At 43.0% G+C, this 22,043-nt stretch overlaps 1 protein-coding gene across 3 annotated transcripts in view; it reads right to left on the minus strand.

Moving 5' to 3' along the window:
• The window catches only part of LOC308325595 (rho GTPase-activating protein 29-like), a 52,660-nt gene that overhangs the window by 16,614 nt on the left and 14,003 nt on the right, over positions 1-22,043 (minus strand). For 2 of the 3 annotated variants that reach the window (XM_080778129.1, XM_080778128.1), the window contains exons 3-11: positions 12,037-12,180; positions 7,741-7,837; positions 6,656-6,728; positions 5,824-5,884; positions 3,971-4,120; positions 2,640-2,704; positions 2,250-2,360; positions 2,020-2,100; positions 1,086-1,253 (exon numbers count right to left, since the gene is read on the minus strand). In XM_080778129.1, coding sequence (XP_080634255.1) covers positions 1,086-1,253; positions 2,020-2,100; positions 2,250-2,360; positions 2,640-2,704; positions 3,971-4,120; positions 5,824-5,884; positions 6,656-6,728; positions 7,741-7,837; positions 12,037-12,180 — 950 coding nt within the window. Of the gene's footprint in view, positions 1-1,085; positions 1,254-2,019; positions 2,101-2,249; positions 2,361-2,639; positions 2,705-3,970; positions 4,121-5,823; positions 5,885-6,655; positions 6,729-7,740; positions 7,838-8,277; positions 9,087-12,036; positions 12,181-22,043 lie in introns of those variants that run through there. The other variant, XM_080778130.1, reaches the window with a different exon arrangement.

Raw genomic sequence — 22,043 nt, forward strand, 5'->3', positions numbered from 1 at the left:
GTTGGGTGAAATTTGTTTTTGTGCATAGTTCCATAGTTCTTTTACCGTTTTCTTTTACTAAAATGAAAAAATTGGCACTTTGGCTAAAAGCGTGTGCGGCCACCTTCTTGTCTCTTGAAGACTACGATTTAGGTTATACATTTGTAACAGTGGGTCATAAAGTGTTCAGAATCAGCTTCATTACCAGGTACAATAGGACCCTTTTCACAGCAGCCATGTTGACATAAGCAGTTGTGTAATGTTACTTCCTTCACACGTGTTACCAATGATATTAATTAAGGTCCCATTCCATTTAGTGGAGCCTTTCCAGTGAGCCTGACTCTGTTTGACCTGAATGGATAAAGGAACGTTAATTTGTATCATTGGTAACAGCTGTGAAGGAAGTAACATTACACGACTATTTATGTCAACATGCCTGTTGTGAAAAAGGTCAATAAAATGCAATTGATTCAATATACAATAAAAAAGCAGAGAAGAGATATTGACAGCTTACAGTGTTTCATAGTGCACATTCATAAATAGGAATGCTCATAATGCACTATACTGTATATCCTTTATATTACACGTAAAATAGTGAATACTATTAGTATTCACTTTGAATTTGGTTTGCCAGGTGGTCAGACCGGTTTTCTGTAACTCATCTCACACTGTCTACGACGTTGTCCTGGTGAGACAAACCACACCCAAACTGTGACAAAACATAAGACCAGCCTTTAATTGCTTCCCTGGTCTGATCTCGACTCTTTATGCATGTTGTTCGTGGGATGGTTTCAATTTCCCATCCAATATCTTTCATATGTTTTCTGTGTTTTATATTGTGTTTCATCCCATGATGCAGACAATATGGAGGGAGGGGGGTACAATGTTTTTAAAAGTTAAAACAGATGCTAAGGACAATTTAGAAGTAGTATTTCAGTGGTTCCCAGTGGGGACCGTCAGCGTTCCTTAAGGGAGTTCCAAATGGGCCCTTATATATAGGGCCGTAACTCTGAGAGTGTACAGACGGAACACTCTCAGAGCCATGGGGGTCCTTGACCTTAAAACGTTTGTGAACCACTGTGTCTGTGGGCATGGTGAGTGACTACCTTCTGCAGAGCATCCTCCTCTAGCTTCCTCTTCTTCTCCAGCTGTTTGTTAGCAGCATTGGGCTGCTCCTCCTGGGAGCGGCTGGTGGACCACTGGGCCTTCTGGTACTCCTCTCTCCGCTGGGCCTGCAGCGCTCGTGCCTTGCGCACGCCCGCGTCCGCCTCGTGCTGTGTGAGAGCACAAGACCCACAGACAGGTGAGGTGAGGTGAGGCACTGGCCGGCCATGACGTAGGATCGCAAACGCGCTCATGCATACACAAACACGCTTGGGGCTTAAGTGGCTCTCTTTACTTCCTTGTGCGGTGGAAAGTGAACACAAACAAGACGAGTTGTGAAAAGTCATCTTGTCCAAGTACACAAATCTGCACAGCTACACATGAAGAACAATGGTTTAATGATCAGAACAAGCCTAGTGTAGTTCAGCTGGACCCTCATGGATACAGCCAGCCAACTTCTCTCGCATTTGTGATCTAATGCCTGTTTTGGACCGGTAGACTCAAAGTCGAGTGATTCTTTCAAAAACAAAACTGATATTATGTTCCAATGTGAAAGCGTTTACGCCAACTATGGGACTATTGCTCCTGCTCGGCTTGACTTCTCTGGGGTTCAATTAAGACATTTAAGCACTGAAAAGGGGACTACTGTAAGTATTAATTTGTATATAATGAATCATTGTACTGACACCATTGGCAAACAAAATGACCAAGTGAGCGCATTCCAGGGCTCTGTCTCTGTTTTGACTGTTATAAAAGCTTGGCAAATACACAATAATCCAGAAGTCATAATTCTTCATCATTATATCACTAGGGGGCATAGATGATGTATTGTGTCTGACACACAGTAAAATCATCAAAACTTACAAATGGATAAATTAACTATGAATTGCAGTCCCCATATGGACTGTATATATTTTTCTACAGAGCCATTCTCACCATTTTCTTCTGCTCTCTCTGCCACTGATCCTTAATGTCTTTCCTCAGCTTGTCCAGTTCATTTTTGCGGGTTTGGAGGGGCTGAGAAAGAAGATCAATGATGAATGGATTGCTGTGGTACCAACATTTAAAAACGGCATTTAACAAAAGCTTAGACTGGTTTTAGTTGAGTCGAGTGAGACAAATAATTTGCCTTTTACCCACGTTAGGGCCCTAGGTGGATGAATTACCTGTATAAATTTATTGGTTTGGAGGGCCATTGCAGTCTGAACGAGGAGCTGGTTGTATTCAATGTCATTCTTGAACGTGGAGACATAGATATCCCTAAATGGCATGTAGTCCTTTGGAAAAAAGAAACCTGAATGAATAATCCAGTAAGTAATACATGTATTCCTTCTTTTATATATCAATGTGTTAATCTTCAGGAATAAGTGTGCACAATAAATACAGTTCATATAACCCATTCAAACCTGCTGCAACCTATACTTTTTTATAGCTTTGAATCTGGGAGTTACCTCTGTGAAGAATTTGACGGTTTTCAGAAACCTTAAGTTAGGCCTTTTTAGAATCGGTCTCAGGTCTAAATGGGTTAATAACAGCGATAAGACCATGTTGTTTACCTGCTGACTTGCCAGTGTCCTTGAAGACTCTGCCATTTTGGCATAGCTCTTAGCATACTCAATATCTGAAAGAGAATGCAAACATTAGTTCATACTCACACATACAACCAATCAAACGCACATGTCTTTGTTTGTGTGTGGATCCATGGAAGGTTTTTGTAGAGTGGGTTTGGACACTGGTTTGGGACCCATTTGTGGGTTTCCCGGACACATTTTTATGGGTCCCCTTATTTTCTGTTTCCACATTTTGTTATTAATTATTATTATTTCAAAACATTTTCAAAAAAAGATATCCCCCAAAAAGCAACATTTTCCACAAATTAAAAACAAATTCAATGTTTTATTATTTTTGTTTTAGAAGTAGCAGTGAAAATAGCCGATCTGCAAGCTCAAAGCGTGGCACGAAGCGAAGCGTTGTGATCTTGTAGATCTGCTATTTTCTCTTTTGGGTCTCGGGCTAAAAGGTTTGGGAACCACTGAACTACGGTATGTATTCTACTCTTTAACCTATGTCTTTCAAGGTCCGTTTTGCATCATGGGAGGTCCTCGCACTGAGTGCATAAGCACATAAGTTGTTTAACTTTGATGTAGTCATTTTTCTGATGTGTTCCAGGCATGTTGTCTTTTATGTACTGTTTATAAACCATTTGACACCGAGACAGCCATATGGCTGCCGCTGTTAGATGGTTGGACATGTTGCTTTATTGTGCCATTCGTCAGGGTTCTGTCACTTAACTAGTCTATGGTAGGCCTACAGCAGCAAACATATGTTCAACGTGAATCTGTTATGAGTTATATGAGTTTGCTTAACATAATTAGTTTCCCTTATTCCAGGTCATAACAACCAACTGTGTGCATATTTGTTGGCAATAAAAGATCTGTTATAGAATAATGCAATTATTATATTCTAAGCTATATGTCCTATGACTCGCTACAACGGCTACAATATAATTGACCTGTGTATTGAAGTGATCCCTGCCTAAATTGTCAGGTAGGACAAACCAAGCCCTGCAGGATTTGAGAAGCATGTTTAGTTTCCCCTCAGTGCGGCAGCACACAGCCTATATATGGTGTTAAGGTCTCACCCATGGCCAGTCTCTGCCTATATATGGTGTTAAGGTCTCACCCATGGCCAGTCTCTGCCTATATATGGTGTTAAGGTCTCACCCATGGCCAGTCTCTGCCTATATATGGTGTTAAGGTCTCACCCACGGCCAGTCTCTACCTATATATGGTGTTAAGGTCTCACCCATGGCCAGTCTCTGCCTATATATGGTGTTAAGGTCTCACCCACGGCCAGTCTCTGCCTATACATGGTGTTAAGGTCTCACCCATGGCCAGTCTCTTGTCCATCCAGGCCAGCAGGTCTTTGACGTACTTGGACCAGGCCTTGGCGTAGAGCAGCGCCGACTCCACGCCGCTGTCGTTCTTCAGCAGGGCGAGGTCCACCTCCTCCTCCCGCGACAGCGCCACCTCCGGCCCTGGTGGTCAGCACAGGAATTACCACAGCACGTCAAAACACAGAACTAATAGAGTGCACCATACACTAGCATTAGCATTAGGCTTTTTTGTTTGTTTTCTCCAAGAATCAAGATTCACAAATTGAGCGCTGCCCTGGGCCCACCCCCATACTGCGCTTGACATTCTTTGGTTTTGGTTCCTCCACATTGTAGCAGCAATAACAAAGACATTTTCAAGAATAGCAACAATAGCAAGTAGTAGAAGGTAGAGAAAAACAGCAAAGCAGGTATATGGGTCAATAGTCATAGCATACTTTGAGTTGATTGAAGGTGCCGTGTCCTACATCTCCATAATATGTATGTGTTTAACTATCATAGATAGATAGATAGATAGATAGATAGATAGATAGATAGATAGATAGATAGATAGATAGATAGATAGATAGATAGATAGATAGATAGATAGATAGATAGATAGATAGATAGATAGTCTTATTAGCAAAGCAAAGTGCCAGTGTTCGTGGCATGAGTTGAAGTAGTCAGGTAGGTGTGTGGGAGAGGTTATTTACAGGATGGTGAGCGTGCGTGCGCGCGTGTGTGTGCGTGCGTGCGTCTGTGACTGTGTGACAGCTGACTGTGGGGCTGGGAAAATGTTATATAATATTTTTTTAGTCGTACAAAATTGTTTCAGAATTAAATATTTCATATACTATCAATGAAAAGTGAAACATATCATCCACCACATATTCATTCTTATTTGGTTCAGTTCCAGTTCCTCTTCAAGCGTATGGGTAGGAATGAAGCAAATAAGAAACAGAAACCAGGAAGATACAGAAGGGACAGTCTGGGAGGATAAACACATTGTGAAAAGCTTTTGACAGATAGTACCCTTGCTTAAGGCTGGGATATAAAGTGGAATCCACTTTATTAGTTTGACTGACTGCAAATTTGTATATATTCTCCCTCTGTGTAGTTGTCAGACATATGTACTATATATACACACTGCAAAGGCTAACTACTGTAAATGTTATGGTTGTTCATTGATACCTTTTTTGCTAGTTTGTATCTAATTTCTTACTACTCTTACTACTTATTTCTTACTACTCTGAATATATATTCTTTTAAAGCAAATTTTCTTTTACTCAAATCTTTGCTTCTGGCGGTTCGTCTGAGCACCACCGATATAGCAACATAAGTTTTTCAGACTTAGAAGACATTTTGACCTCAGGTCATAATGGGTTAATAGCTATAACCTCTGTATGCATGGCGATGTAATCCCCCCCTCCCCCCAACAATAACCAGCGCTGCCAAAAGCACCTCCCTCTCAGCACCAGCCCCATGTGTTTCCCATCCCACGCGTTTAACTATTCCTAAACAGACCAGGAATGTCAGACATTTGGAAAGAGAGACGGAAGAAGAAGAAAAAGAAAGAAGGAAACAAAAAGAGAAAAATAAAATAAAAATAAAAGAAGGCCAGCCCGCAGCAAGTATGGAGAAAAAAAAGCTGCAGAAATAACAGGGGTTAGCACCGAGGTTCAGGGCGGGTCTACCTCAGGCATCTGGGAGGCTGAAGGAGCTCTCTAAATCATTTAGCTAAGGCTCACAGGCTGACACTCTGGGCCCAAGGGCTACAAGCCGGCCATTAAATGGTTTTTCAAAGCAGCCATTAATAATCATTATGCATTCCACTATTGGAAGCTGTTTAGCCTGTGTTTTACGCTTACCTGCAAGGTCGCTTTTCTCCGAGACATATCCTCTGGGATCCACCGAGAGATTATCATAAGACTGTGTACAAAAAGAATTAAGAGACGTTTTTTTTGTTGTTGTTGCAAATAGTAGACTGTAAGTCGGGTGGGGCACGACAAGGGGGGTATTATTTAAGCCAAAAGCCCAGTGGCCCGTAAAATGTTGCTTTTTTTCAATGCCATGCTAAAATAGAGAAAGCAAGCCTTTGAGGTTCAAGTAGAGGTTTGTTGTAAAATAAATCACCCCCTTTAATACAACCCTCGCACCACAAAACACAACCCTACGAACCCTGTCATGTTTCAAAGCAACACTTTGAAGAGAAACAGCCACCCAGACAGCTGAGTGGAGCTCAAAGCAGAGGTCCAATCTGAACTACTGTACGTTCTGACGGGAAGCTTAACCTATCATAGACATTATCATTTATCAGTTTGCTCATGTTTTGTATTAATAATCTGCAAAGTAAAAGTAACTAAAGCTGTTACAAAGTACAATAATTGCCTGTGAGATGTATTAAAGTATAAAACAAAGTAAGAACTTAGTTAAATGTACTTCGTTACTTCACACCACTGGCAACAAGAGAGACACAATCAGTAATAGTAATAAAGAAAATCACGGGATATATATACAAACACAGAGTTCATTTACTTAACATTTACATTTTACTTAACACATGTACATTTACTCTATAGACACATATACCCTAACCGGGTCCGAGTGGTTATATTTGTGCACTCTCTGAGATTAAATAAACTGGATTTTACAGTGTAAGAAACGAGGAAGGAAGGAAGCTGTAAGAATGGTGTGTCTCACCCTGCTTCTTCTAGACTGGGGGGACCCCAACCCTGAGCCGCTGTCAACATCTCCCATAAGGAAGTCAGACACTCTGAAAGCATTTTATATAGTTATTAAAACATGAAAGAGTCAACAGTGTTTAGAAGCTATAACGTTGTATTTAAAATGATTAAAAGTGGACTGTTACAGTTTATGTGGACACTTGGTGGATATGATGGAGGGTGAGGGGGGGGGGACACTGTACAGGAACAGAAGGTACAGTACAGGAAGGGAGACACTATACTTGAATCATACAGCATAAGTAAGAGTATAGCTGCTAGTTCAGACTGTGACATACTTGATTGCGTTTCCTTTTTGTTTCTGTCTCGGTTTTGTTTTGTTCGGATTTAGATTTTTCGTCCTTGTATTATTGTCGGCTTCATGTATATTTTTTCTCTCTTTGTATGTATAGAATACATTCACCCATAGTCGTTTAAAGAAGGAAAAAATGTGGACTGTGACCGGGTCAAGTTGTCACAGTAAAGGAGCAATATTATGACCAACCATCCCTACTATCTATCTTAAATGTTGAGTCCTTTCAGTGATGTCATCAGGGGACACATTTCATGTCAAAAATGAAGTACAATCTATCCACAATAGTTGTGTCCCTAAAAAATTACAAAAAGGAAAAGTGTTTGTAGATGGTCTATATTTGTATGATGAAGTATAAAGTGTGTAGGACAACCCTTGTGAGTCCGATTTCTTGGTTCATTGACATAATGTGGAATGTTCTGTCATGCTTGTCAGTGAGCTGATGTATTGAGTATAAATGCCCAGAAATAAGCCCATAAGCCATGAGCCGTAGCTCGTCTTTACACAGCATAAACTATGCTTAAGTGAAAATGATGAAATGAAACCACTGAGGGAAGCTATTGGCAATGCATCAGCTTCAAATGACTTCAATTATAGGCTTAGCACAGTGACATGGGCTTGTAGGAATCCAATGAGTTACAGTACATACATAGTAGTACCATACACTGGCCCCATTGGAGTTCCTGTTTGCTGCCCGAAAACGCTCGTAAAAACTTGACAGCGTTGAAAAGGTTAACAAACATTGTACTCACACATTGCCGAACGTGAATGCCAAAGTGTCAATGGAAGCGTATATCTCGCCGAATATAGCCTTTTTGTTGTCTTGAGTCACTTCCTTGAAGTTAACGCCTGTTGGGGGTGAGATAAACAAACCACACGAGAGCCATGAGAACGTCTCTCTCCCAAAATACAACTGCATTCACAGCCAACGTTCGTACGGCTCAATCACTCAGCGAAAGCATTCAGAGAACTACACTTGTCCCCGCCTGGACAATTACATTATAGTGTGCAGTTACTGTCAGCATTAACATTCAAATAAATGAACTATCAAGCGAAGGTCAAATTAGACCATTGATTAGATTTCATTCACTGCATTAATAATTTCAGAATGCATTCTTTATTTACCCATTGTTATTATAATGTATGCACTCAGGCATTGCTGTGTATATATGAGCTTTTTTGAGAAAAATATAATCATTAGCAGTAGCACATCGTAAAGGTTAGCCCAGTGCTGTTGACATTAGCATATGGACAAGTTAGTCCAGTGTAGAACAGATATACAGATTTACCTCATAGAAAAGCTTCCTCAACGAAACAGAAATGAGCAGAAGTAGCGTACAGTACAGGCTGCAGGAACATTGTTATCTGATTCTTCTCAACCACCAAGAGCGGTTGGGTTTGAATATCTTCAAAGGACAAGAACGAGCGTTTATATAAGTGTCCTCTTTTGCTCCTGTATGTCCGTATTCGACCACAGGTGATCTTCCATTTTGATCAGGCACAGACGAAATGAAGACATCTTTGTTTGAGTGGTCCAAGACTATTCGCGATTGGCGGCCATCGAGGGTTGACGATTCTTCGAGAACTGAACCTCTGCATGTAGCTTTCTCTAACCGGAAACGTTGACTCAGCGAGAGGACATTTGCAGAAGGCAATCAGGGGAACCGAAGTCACAGGCGGAGAAATCCAACTTCAGAGAGTGCTTCCTGTCTCCCCACCACAGGAAACACTTGCACAGCTTGAGCTCCACGACAGCTGAGCAAAACTTTCGGCTAACGTCACAACACTTAGCCTTTCTCTCTGACACCTGTCAACTTCTGTTCAGTACCAGGGACCCCGTAACTCAAGGACCCCCCTCAACCGCTCAACCGCTGAGTAAAGTGGCCTTAGTCGTCAGCAGACCTTCAGAGCTCCGATTGTGAGTTACTGTCATCTTGGTAATTCCATTTCCACTCATTCCAGAGACGAGAGGAAAAGCCCCATGGCACCTGTGGGTTGATTCCCAGTAAATTTCCAGATTACTTCACAAAACAAAAGCAGGCAGTGATGGCCTGCAGGCCCCCAAAAGGACCACAGAAAATGCCAGAGCGACTGAAGCCAGAGCCTCCCTGGAACCCGAATGCTATACGTGTTACTCTGAGGCCCCTGTGCAGGAGCACCGACTTCTTCCTCAGGACATCCTGTGGGTCTCACAACAATGATTCCAGCCCTGCCCCCTCCACCCCTCCCACCCACGGACACCACTGAAATATGGGAACTGCATCATTCAAGCACAAGGGCCATTGTTTTGTCACTGAGAGCTTCAACTAGGGACAATTAGCCTGTGAAAAATGATTTTTGGGTGAGTTAAACCATGTGCGTCAGCCCAGCTGTCAATTCCTCTCACAACTTTTGAGAGCATGACTTTGTTTGACAGATACAGCTCACAATTGGCCGGCGGTTCGCTCAGAGTTTGCGGTATTGACTGGTTCACAGAACTCTTTTCTGTGAGCTACGCTATGAACTGATGGGCACAGACATGGCACAGCACAAGGACAGATAATGGTCTGTGGCAACAGTGGCATATGCACTCAGGAGGTGGAGGAGGTGGGGAAGGGAAGGAGGAAATTTCAATAACTTTGGAAAGTTGACACTTTTATTGGCCTGCCTCAGAAATGCTAGAAGGAGGAATGGGGGGGAAACAGCCCTCGTGGGACGCAAGCGCAAGAGAGAAAGCTGGGCTTGGTTTTTTAACCAGTGATGAAGACTCTCTGCAGAGATCCTATCTGTGGCGATATGAGAACAGACAAGACAAAGTATGGATGATAATATGACAATGGCTTTTGTCTGAATAAATGAATGAAGCTCTGTGCGTCAGACGGCGGGGCTGAAATCTTTCATGTGTGTGTGACGGTGTCCGCCGTGTCATTATAACACCTAGGCACAAGTAGATACCATCTGAGAGGCTGCGCGCGTTCACGCGTTTCCCTGTTATTTCTGGATGCCGCCCAAACGGCCCCAGGTGCCCGATCATCAAAGTGTGGGTCTTCCAAGAACACGAGCGACAAGAAAACTCACTCTGAAAGGCACAGAGGTGCACAAGGCCTGTTATCATCCGGACCTTTGAGTTGTCATGTCACTAGAGTTTCACTGATTCATCCCTCTCTCAGCAGCTCCTTTTGTTTTTCCTTCACTCTGCCTGGCTCTTTGACTATGGCCACTATCGAGTTACCCACCCACCGGCCCAGAGGACAAGTTAGTTAGGCTGAGCATAGAGGTGATGTAAGCCACCCCCTGGTGGTCAGGATAATCCATGCTTGCACTTGTCCCCTTGGATATGTGAACAGGTTTACTGCAAATCCTATAGCTTCATTTAGAGTCTGGGGGAGGGTATTGCTTTTCAGATTTTGTTTTTTATTCTTCTTCTTTTTTTTATTTTACATATTCATGGGTCTACTCTATACATAGAAAAGTGGAGGAAGGCTGTGGTTATTATGCTAAATAACACCTATTGCCTATTTTAAAGAAAAACAAAAAGGTACCTCAAGGACATGCTGGCATTTTGCCTGTACCTACATAAGGTCCTAGTTAAAACATGCAAAACGCCTCGCAGAGATGGTGAGGTATTTATGCACAGGGAGGAGCAGTCAATCATGTGTCCATTCAGATGCCCCGTTGAAGAAATCGAGGTGCAAAGCTTCCCAAATAGCTGCCACGATGAACCCTATCCCTCAGGGTGATCTCACACAGTCAGTCTCCCTTTGTTTTCTTTTTCTTTTTTTGCATTCCCAGCATTGTTAGAGCACCTCTCACCAGGACAGAAATGAGAGACAGACGAATCGCATTCTTCAAAAGTTACAACGTGGCTCTGATGGCGAGATAGAGACAGGTGACCTGCAAGACAAATGCACCGACCGCAACAATAAGAAGAGCATGTAGATTGTAGAGCTACGTGGTCTTGCTAGGCCATGGAGTATGTTGCCAGGACGCCACCTCCCTCCCTCCGTCTGTGAAATATGGAATGCAAATTACACCCCTGTGCAGCCTTCCCTCTGTGGATTCTTGTGTTCAGGCCAAGTGAAGAATTACCCTAGCCGAGGATCGCATTTCTGGCAGATGAACTCGCAAGTTTTGAGATTCCTTGTGCTTGTATTCATTCAGGAGAGGGAGGGAAGGGATTCTTTTGTTGAGCAAGACAATAATCACGTCTCTCACTCTGGAAGCCTTTTGGAAACAAGACAGAGGGCCAACTCGAACAGAGCAGGATTCAATCAAATAAACACATTGGCCCAGTCAGGCAGAAACCTTCCATCTCCATCTTTCATCTGTTTTTCATAAATGAATGCCTTATTTTAAACTTCATCGTATGACAAGCTAAAAGCTCACAATGACATCACGTTGTGATTTGTTATTTTCACTATTTTTGAAAATGTTTCTCATGGCAGGCCAGCCGAGTGAAAGGGACCTCTTAACTGGCAACACTGTCATAAAACGTCCTGAGAAGATATGAGACCGTCTGTTTGTTCACACACATATTTTCTAATGCTGTACCTCCTAAAGTGAGTCAAGCCCAAAGCAGAGTGTCAGTTTTGTGCTTGTAATAAAATCCTAATCATAGTGAGAGCGCTCAAAACTTCAAAGGAAATAATAATGAGCTATGAATTTAAGAAACATCACACCCGTGTGAAGTGAGGGGCGCTAATATATTAATCCATTCTGGGCGGGAACCCCTTTTGGTGTTTTAACTAAGCATTATGTTATACTTTAGCTATTGAAAAATAGCAGATCTACAAGCTCATAGCGCGCCTACGAGCTTGTAGGAATATATAAGTAATTGACAGGCACCACACGTAATTAATTAAGCACCAGTAATTTAATTCATGTGAGTCAACATAAATCAAATGAAAGGAGTGCGCAAACGAAGTACAGATTACAAGAAGACACTTCTTTACGTTTTGTATAGTTTGTATATATTGCATAAATAAATAATATGTGGGTGTCACAAAATCCCACAGCACACCTGGACTTGTTGAATGAAATGCACACGCTGGCACGTGACAAACACTGACCTTTGACTTTGGCGATGACCATGCCCGCAGCACCGAGGATGTCCACGGAGTTGAGGGTTTGGTGTTTGCCGATGACAGCCTTGAGAACTCGCAGTAGCTCCCCCAGACGCTCCTGGACCGTCTGCTGGAGACCCTCCTGGCTCTCTGGAGAAACAAAACAACAACTAAAGTTTAGTAACAAAAAGGTCCCACGTTCAATCCCCGAGACAACCCCTGTGTCCTTTCAACAAGTAAGTTCTGACTGACTGAACACAGTACTGGCTGAACCCTCAGCTGCACACTCGACTTATAAACTGGCCATGAGTGAAATTGAAACAGAAAATCTGACAATGGAAAATAAATGAGTCAAGTCAAGTCACTTTATAACAACTGTATAAATGACACTGCCTGACTGACTTGCCATGTTGAATCACAGGTCAACCTGCGTTGCTGCTATGTACTGTAGGACAGGTGACGCTTCTGTGTTCATGCTTTTATCAAAATAGATTCTTACGGCAGTGGTTCGAAAACATTGTCAAGTACCCCCAAATTGATAAAGGAAAGGAGGAAATAACAGGATTATTTGTGGTGTGGTGTGGTTGAGAGACGCTGAAAAATACATTTGTTGCCATGAAACCCATCTCGGAGCCAATCACTGTATTCAATCTGAAACTGACTCAACAAACCCAACGGCACACACACACCTATGGGCTGAAACGTTTCATGTGACAAAGTAAACATTCCCCTAACCCCGATGACGAGCTGTCATGTGGAGAAGGATACATTCCTATGTCATTTCTTCATGTATAAACAAGTTACTGAAGTGCATGCAAGAGGGGAATCGTTTTTGGTGCCGCTGTTGCTACTAAACAACCATGATAAGCAGTGCTCAGAAACTGTGCACAGGAGTGCATTGTTTCAGCATAAAGTCGGCAATCTCTGCAATCCCATGAAGTAAAATAACATGGTCATTTGATTGCTGTGAGTACATGTATGAGAGGACCACATTGAAAATAAGTGTTATTATAGTTTAGTTTATTGTCATTATCAGTGCTGTATTGTCAAGTACAGTAGCCTATAATATTTTACCTAAATGAAGAAAAAGAAAGTAATAAAAGATTTCCAAAAAAGAAGACCCTAACCACTTAATCCCTAATTTATTCTTTCCAAAATATAAAAAATATAGCTGCTATGCAAGCTCACAATGCATCACAGAATTTGAAAGGACCTTTCACTATTTTTGAAAGGTCATTGACATTTTCACCTATGACGACATGCTCAAATAGGAAAGGATGCCAGGTTCAAAGTGATGGAAGGAATACATTGACGATACATTTGGGATGTGTTCCTTCACTTCCTTGACATAGTCTCTCTGTCTAACTGCCCAACAGACCAACTGACCACTGATGAGCTACACTGATGTGTGGAAGACACTGATGTGTGGAAGACACTGATGTGTGGAAGACACTGATGAGCTACACTGATGTGTGGAAGACACTGATGAGCTACACTGATGTGTGGAAGACACTGATGTGTGGAAGACACTGATGTGTGGAAGACACTGATGAGCTACACTGATGTGTGGAAGACACTGATGAGCTACACTGATGTGTGGAAGACACTGATGTGTGGAAGACACTGATGAGCTACACTGATGTGTGGAAGACACTGATGAGCTACACTGATGTGTGGAAGACACTGATGTGTGGAAGACACTGATGAGCTACACTGATGTGTGGAAGACACTGATGTGTGGAAGACACTGATGTGTGAAAGACACTGATGTGTGGAAGACACTGATGAGCTACACTGATGTGTGGAAGACACTGATGAGCTACACTGATGTGTGGAAGACACTGATGAGCTACACTGATGTGTGGAAGACACTGATGAGCTACACTGATGTGTGGAAGACACTGATGTGTGGAAGACACTGATGAGCTACACTGATGCTCGAAAGCTATCCCCGTTCTTTCTGCACCTATAAAGGGAATTTTCTGGAACCTCTCCATTTCCTTGTGTTCCTACCGTGGCCTTTACAGGTGACAATTGAAGAGGGAAACAAATCTACACCCGCATTCTGAATAATCCTCCAATTGTCTTAGTTAAAGGGCATCACATTCCCATCTGCCACTCTGTTATGAGAGGAATGCCTTTCCTTTTGCGAAGTAGTGCAGGACTCTGTGGTGAGGGGTTAATAATGCACCCTCGGTTTTAATCAGCTTTGTTCATCCATGGAAGGGTTCGTTTAACACCACATACACAACCCAACTAGAGGTTAAGTACCTTGCTTAACCACTTAAGCCCTAATATACTTAGTTTTACGATAATAGAGGAAATAGCTGATCAACAGGACTCTCAGAACGTGTCGTATTTCCGGCGCACAAAAACAACACAACAAACTACCTGTTACCAACAAGAATTTGCATGAGGGAAATAGGGAATACCAAGGTTGAGCGAGAAAATAGCATCCAGGACAATGAGACTATAGCAGAACACTGCCAAAGACATCAAGAGCTGCCAGCCAGCAAACTAGTGCAGGAGCGCAAAGCACCAACAAGCTGGCCAGTTGTATGGAGAACTGGGATGGCTGGAAGCGACGATGGAGGGCTCGTCTGAGGACGACTTAGAAAGAACTATACATTTAGCACATAGGTCTACATGCCCAAAATAGGATGAATATGGCTAAGAACACTTCCATGAAAGCTGTAGAAGGAGGAGAGTTCTCACTTTCTCTTCTCAGACAGACAAAATCAACCACAATTTTGCCTTGTACAAGCAAGCTTCTCTCTGAACATTAGATACGTTCCTGTTCTGAAATCAGACAGTCACTGAAAATGAACAACTATCAACGCTGCATTTCTTTAAAATTGGTGAATATCTCCAAACAGTAACAAATCTAAGACTTTGACCGACAACTTGCGCACAATTTCCAGTGTGCGACACCTGCGCACAACCAAGTGTAACTCAGGCATTTGAATCTTGTCTTGCCGAGTGCCTCTGGTACTTTCTTCTTGTGGCGGCTCATTATCCTGCATTTCAGTAGCATCACAAATAACTTAATCTCGGGTCTTAGGTCTGGATTAATACTGTTTACTATGCTCTGAACCAGTCTATTGAGTTAGTGCTTGTGTGCATGAAAGAGAGAGATGGGTGGGTAGGTTGGGTGTGATTTGAACACACACACACACACACACACACACACACACACACACACACACACACACACACAGAGAGAGAGAGAGAGAGAGAGAGCGAGAAAGGCTCTCAGCCCCCCCCCCCGTGATTCCTTTTTAACTTCTCAATAAATGCAACCTCTCATCTCATTTCTCCACCATGGTGTGGAGGACTTGATGAAAAACAGATGACTTTGTTGTTTCCAAGCTGTGCCAGCCAGCTGCTCCTTCCAAAACCGTGAGTAAAGCCTGCCTTATACTTTGTCGTCTGTCAGTGTCTCGCACCGAGCATAGCAGACATACAAGCTCACAGCGCATGTGATACGATGCATCGCATGTGAGCTTGTGTGGCCTAATATTCTCTGTGATTCTCAGCACATGGCACCATCGCCCGACAGAACATAAATCAGGCTTCACACATGAACTCACCTACAGTATCGTCTGGTGCCCACGTGCAGAAGCACTGGTGATTGCAATGCAGACTAGTAGAATCTGACTACACTTCCTTTCCTGACAGAACTTGTGCTAGGATTCAGGAAACTGCGTTTGATTGTTGAGTGTTTCAAACAAATGAATTGCATATAGGCCCAATCAATCATGTATCATATGCAAATTGTCAGATATACTCGATCATGAATTTTCATTTAATACAGAGAACTCTACCGTGGTCGAAAATATAACAAAGATTATTAATATTGACGCATCATCACTCAATAAATGCTGTTGATTGGCCCAGGCCGCAGGCGTGGTGGTCCGGGCACCCTGGTAGGCTTCAATGCCAGCCTGACAGCGTGTTCGAAACCCCGATCATGACCATCTTTGCTGCATGTTACTCCCCATCTCTCTCCGTATTTCATATCAGTCTAATCAATAAAGGCATAAATGCTATATAAATAAATGCTGTTGCTCTCTGCTACTTCCCAGTGCCCACTCTTTAAACACACACACACACACACACACACACACACACACACACACACACACACACACACACACACACACACACACACACACACACACACACACACACACACACACACACACACACACACACACACACACACACACACACACACACACACACACACACACACACACACACACACACACACACACACACACACACACACACACACACACACACACACACACACACACACACACACACATCATGAGACTGTTAAGGCATTCTGCTAAAAGGCCGTCCTCCTCACTGGCCTGAAGCTGACTAATCTAACATAGCGTTGACCTCAGCCACACCCAACACAGGATTAGAGGACACCTGTGGGCTGCAAAGCAGGAGGGGGTCTGCAGGACTGAGTCGACTGACCCCAGGCAGGGAACCATGATGACACTCACACTTTGAAGACCTTTCCTCCCCAATTTAGTCATTTCCATTTCCCAATGTACTGCAGTAGACAATCACATGACCCAATGTGTTAACTTAGGCATACGATTGGAGATACGATTCCCCTGACAGTGTGGAGACAGTGAGGAGTGGGAGAGTTTCTAGGGAAGCGATGAGGACACAATTGCTTAACTGCAACAGTTAACCAAACAAATCGATTTGATTATTTCAAAATATTGATAATGTAATTAATAAAGGGATCGATTAATAAACTATCCATGCGGCGCCCGCTGGCCAAGTGGTCCAGGCGCATGCCACATATAGGCTTTGGCCTGACAGCGTGTCGCGTGTTCGAGTCCCGTTCATGACGACCTTTGCTGCGTGTCTCTCCCCTTCTCTCTCTCTCCCTCTTTCCTGTCAGTCTTCACTTGATACTATCAATAAAGGCAGAAAAGCCAAAAACGAATCTTTCAAAATAAAATAAATCTATCCATATTTTTTGGGCATGTCATTACGCGAAAACATTTCAAAAATACTTTCAAAAATAGCCAATCTGATTGAATGATTGATTTTTTGATTGAATACTAAATTAACTTTGTTGATGTATAAAAAGTTCACACGCTTTTGTTTGTTGGAGCGCCCAGCCGAGATGCCAGGAAGTGAACGCGGGTCCCTGCAGTCGATGGTGGACGTATTCCCCCACAACCCCCCCCTTCACCACACGATGACATTAAACATCATCCCCTTCTTACTTTTATCCCTCAGCAGTGGTCCTCTGTGTGTGGGCTTGTACATTATTAGCATATTCAAGGGCAAGGCAATAATGACAGGAACACAAGCGATGCCTTTGAATAACAAAAGATGACAGACCAAAGATGCAGGATGAGATTCGCCCCGGGGATCGATAGAGGTTCAATCTTATCTCCATCTGGAAGGATGTCAGTCACAGATGTTAATTGGATCGGATGTCACAGGTGTCTCCTTTCCATCCCAAATGAGCTGATCTCAATTAGTGACTAATTGTCCAGAATATAGAGGAGAGGATTCAAGGAGTGAAGGGGAAACCAGCAGTGTGAGTTACTTAACGCCCACTGATAACTATAAAGGAGAAGCTCTATCGATATTAAATTGATATTTGATACAGTATGAGACTATAGATATCATCTACAATCGATATCGATTTACAAATGTGCTGATGCATTTCACCGTTCATGTGTAGCTGTAACTAGGCTACTAAAGAATCAGTTTAATTCACTGCTCTAAAAATCTTTGATCCCAAAGACAGACATAAGCAAACAAACTACTGTATTTATATTAACCGATTTAGACCTGAGGTAGATTCTACAAAGGTTTTCTGACAATCTTCAAATATTTACAAAGATTGAAAGGTATAACGTTAACGTAAAGGAAAGGTATTCCAGGTATAAATGGGTTTAAAACAAGTCAATGACTCGTCACTCAGTCATATTATATCAGCTTGCAGCAATTCCAAAGCAACAAAATAACTCCACAGAAATGTCATTTACAGAGTGGGTAACGTGTGTGCGTGTGCGTGTGTGTGTGTGTGTGTGTGTGCCAGAGAGAGAGAGAGAGAGAGAGAGAGAGAGAGAGAGAGAGAGAGAGAGAGAGAGAGAGAGAGACAGAGAGATTAACATTCCAAACATTCCGGCTTCTTTTGGTGTCCTCCCAGGCTATGGGAAAATGTCCTCCCAGTCTATGGGAAATTGTGAGTCTGGGGGGAAAGTCTCCCCATTAAAGGATAGCCAATGGTCAAAAAGAGAAGAGAGAAGTGTTGAAGTATGAGGTGCCTGACACAGCTCTGCAAACTGATAAAAAAAAGATTCAAGTCAGGTCCAATTCTGTGTGAAAGCTTACACATGAGATGCAGCATGGCTGTTGCCATTTAAACGTGTGTGAAACGAGTGGAGGCTGGCAGGCAGGAGAGGCTCAGTAAACAAGCGCTGGCCGCTTTCATTATCGCCCCACCAGGAAGTACACCATGTCACATCACTGCTGCGAAATTGGTTTTGTCACAACAATGGCATCAAAAGGGCTCTCTGGAAATTCACCCCCAACGATGGCGGGTAGTGCGTGTGCGTGTGTGTGTGTGTGTGTGTGTGTGTGTGTGTGTGTGTGTGTGTGTGTGTGTGTGTGTGTGTGGAGGGGGCGGGCTGGGCATTGTTTTTGGTGGAGATAATGCCGATGAGGCGTTCGGGGGGCCACGCCATATTGTTGAAAGGAAGACCCCCCGCCGGCACCCAGCCATAACTCAAGGCCGCTTTGTCTTTCCCTTTAACAGTTGGCGAGTCGAGCAGCCAGTGGCTCTGTGTTTGTTTTCGGCGAGATCAAGACCGCAGGTCTCCTCCAGGGCAAAGTTTGACAGTCAGGAGGTTTTCAAACGGCCTCAGCCTCTTTAGATGGGTGCATGAGTGCATGCATTAACCAATGCATTAACCACTGTATATACTATGTCATGCGACGAATAGCGAAAGTAGCAAATCTACAACATAGCAAAACTTGTTCTAACAATGTTCTAACAGTGTAGCCTATCCTTGTATGTGGCAGAGGGAGCCTACTGTTACTGTTGGAAAAAATGTCGACAGCTTTGTCCGCTGGTATTGCAAAATCCACACCGTGATTCTGTGCTACGAGGCAGGATCTACTCAACTTGTCTTGTGTAGGTTAATAACACATTGTCTTTACTAATCAACTAAGGTGTGTTATAAACTAAGACAATACTGTTTTTCAAATATTTGCTTTTGCTGATTTGACAGATTTCCGCGAGAATGTGTGTGTGTGTGTGTGTGTGTGTGTGTGTGTGTATGTGGGGGGGTTCTCATTGTGTGTGTGTGTATGTGGGGGGTGAGGGGTTCTCATTGTCTCGTAAAGACCTCTTTGTGTGTGTGTGTGTGTGTGTGTGTGTGTGTGTGTGTCTGTATGTCTGTGTGTGCGCGCGTGTGTGTCAATGTAAACCCAATCCTCACATTGCCTGCCAGCAACTGTTGTAGCCACTTCCACCCCAGCTGATAATAACAGGCAATCAATTGGCCTGTCTGGACATGCAACGGTTACTCTATACTGACTTCACACGGAACAAGCCTCGGCGGCAGCCACGCTGCTGCTCACTCAAAGTTAACGGTGAAACCGCCGCAGGCCGGGGCTCTTTCTGACCCCCCGCCAGGGGTGGGAAAAAAGTACGTCAAATGTTTTATTTATCGTATCAATACAGCGTTGTACAAAGTAAAAGTACGGAATTCACTGTTTACTTTAGTGAAAGTACAAAAGTACTGGTATCATTCAAAATGTACCAAAAGTTTTCAAATGTATAAAAATAAAAAGATCTTTTGAAAATAGACGATCTACAAGCTCACAATGTGTTGCATTGCGACACATTGTGAGCTTGTAGATCAGTTATTGTCAAATCGCCAAAATGTAGGGCTGAAGTGTTTAATGTATGTTTTTAAATAATTATCACAATAAATACAGTACAATATTTGTTTCTGATATGTAGTAGAGAAGAAGTAAACGTACTGAAAATGTCATACTTATTTGATACTTCAGACAGTAAAGTAAAAAATCCTCAAAATTGTACATTACTTGAGTAAATGTACTGTACTTTAGGCCACTGCCCCCTTCATCCCCCTGACGTCTTACCGAAACCTAACCTCCCACGGGGCAGCACACCTAAACCTAACCTTAACTCATGTCTAACCAATGCAATGACTAGTCTCAACTAAGTATGCACCCCCCAGCGTGACAGATATATGTATGTCAACATAACATGACTTCACAATTTTGTTATTTCCACCATCGATTCTCACGGGTATCCATCATCAATGTCACTCCTCCTCCAAGGCATTGACAAACTGCCTGCCTGAGTCCCAGAGCAGCATTTAAAAGGCAGGAAGACATTCCGGTGGGAGTTGCAGTCAGAAGTCAACGCAGAACCGTTGCAGGTTCATTTGCCTGATTTGGAAGGCAGCATCAGCATATCCTTTTCAGGGTAGGATATCTCACAACGACAATGACATCAAGTGTGGTTGTAAGCTAAATGATGATTATTGGAGTACTCACAACTCAGTATGACTTTAGTAAACGTTGTTAGTTTGTTTCGTTGTTATTCTTTTGATGAAAAACTTTTATTTTTCTTGCAATGATATCTGCAAGCAGCTTTCCTTATTTTTTATTTATTTATTTAATAAACTAAACTAATTTTATTTCAGTATAGGTCAAAGGAGTTGGATTATTAAAAATGCCATTGGTGGTCGTTTTAAAACAGACAGCCAAGTGTGCTGTCTGTGTGCAGCTGAAGCGTTCACAACGAGCCCCCTGCCTTGGAATGATGGTAGTCGTCAATAACTCAAATTATTTAACGATTTAAAAAAAAGGGCCAGGCCAAACATGCACTCGCTGCTGCGATGGGTTTCTAATTTGCCATGACATGAGCTGTTTGCCTGCAACCTGATCTGCGACAGGTGGAACCATTTGGTCAGGATTCCATCTCCAAACACTCATTTCCTCCCCCGTCCAAACAACCGGAGCCCTGCTGTGTGCCTTGCTGCCATCTTTCCCCCCTTGCCTTGTTTGGAGAGAGAGGAGGAGGGGCTCCAGACAATCGCTTAGACAGTAAACAGCAGGGCAGTCCATAAACAGGTGTCAAGGTGGTCTGGTGATTAGAGAAACTGCCCGTGCAGCTGGAAAAGGTCACAGGTTTGAGTCCTAAAGCAGACAGTGACATGAGGAAAACAGCTTGCCTACGACACTGTTCTCAACATGGGGTTCTGGGAACCACAGGGGTCCTTCAGGGGTCTCCAGAGGGTCCCCAGCTAAATGATTGATGGTTAGGAATAGAAACCAAATGGACCCTTACACATCTGTAGCTCTGAAAGTGTACAGATGTGTACAAATGGACTGCATATCAAACTGAGGGGCCTTGAAATTACAAAAGAGATATTAGATGTCTTCACGGTCAAGTGCGTTTTGAAGAAAGCCCCAAAAGGCAGAACAGTGAGAACACCTTGTCAGGTGGAAAGAAATGTTTTTTGATTGTACAGTTCAATAGTAAAAGGCCAAAATGTGACTGTGACAGCGCCACCATGAGGCCAGTTTGAATAATTTAGGGTGTAGGTTCTTCCTTGAAGCTATTGGGTGTGCTTGCAAAGTTTCACACGATCAGCTCAGCGGTGGCCAAGATTAGCTGCTCACAGACAGACCCACAGACACACTCACAGACACAGACAGACAGACTCACGGGAGCAACAACATAATCCCTGCCCTTGGCCATTCCGGTCTGGCGGAGATAATACATATGTTACATACATTTTGGAAATTGGTGTTTGAAGAGCTAAATCCGTCCGCCCACACATTTCCCATACTCCAGGCTGTAATGTCAGGAGTGGAAGAGGTTCCACCCCGGCAAACTCATGCAAGCTCCCCATATAATAAAAGAAAAATGTAAGGGTGCATCCTATACTACAAATGAAAACATGTGAGCAAAAGATGTC

This window comes from Protomyctophum bolini (genome assembly GCF_963924005.1).
Source record: "Protomyctophum bolini genome assembly, chromosome: 12".
Classification (NCBI taxonomy): Eukaryota; Metazoa; Chordata; class Actinopteri; order Myctophiformes; family Myctophidae; genus Protomyctophum; species Protomyctophum bolini.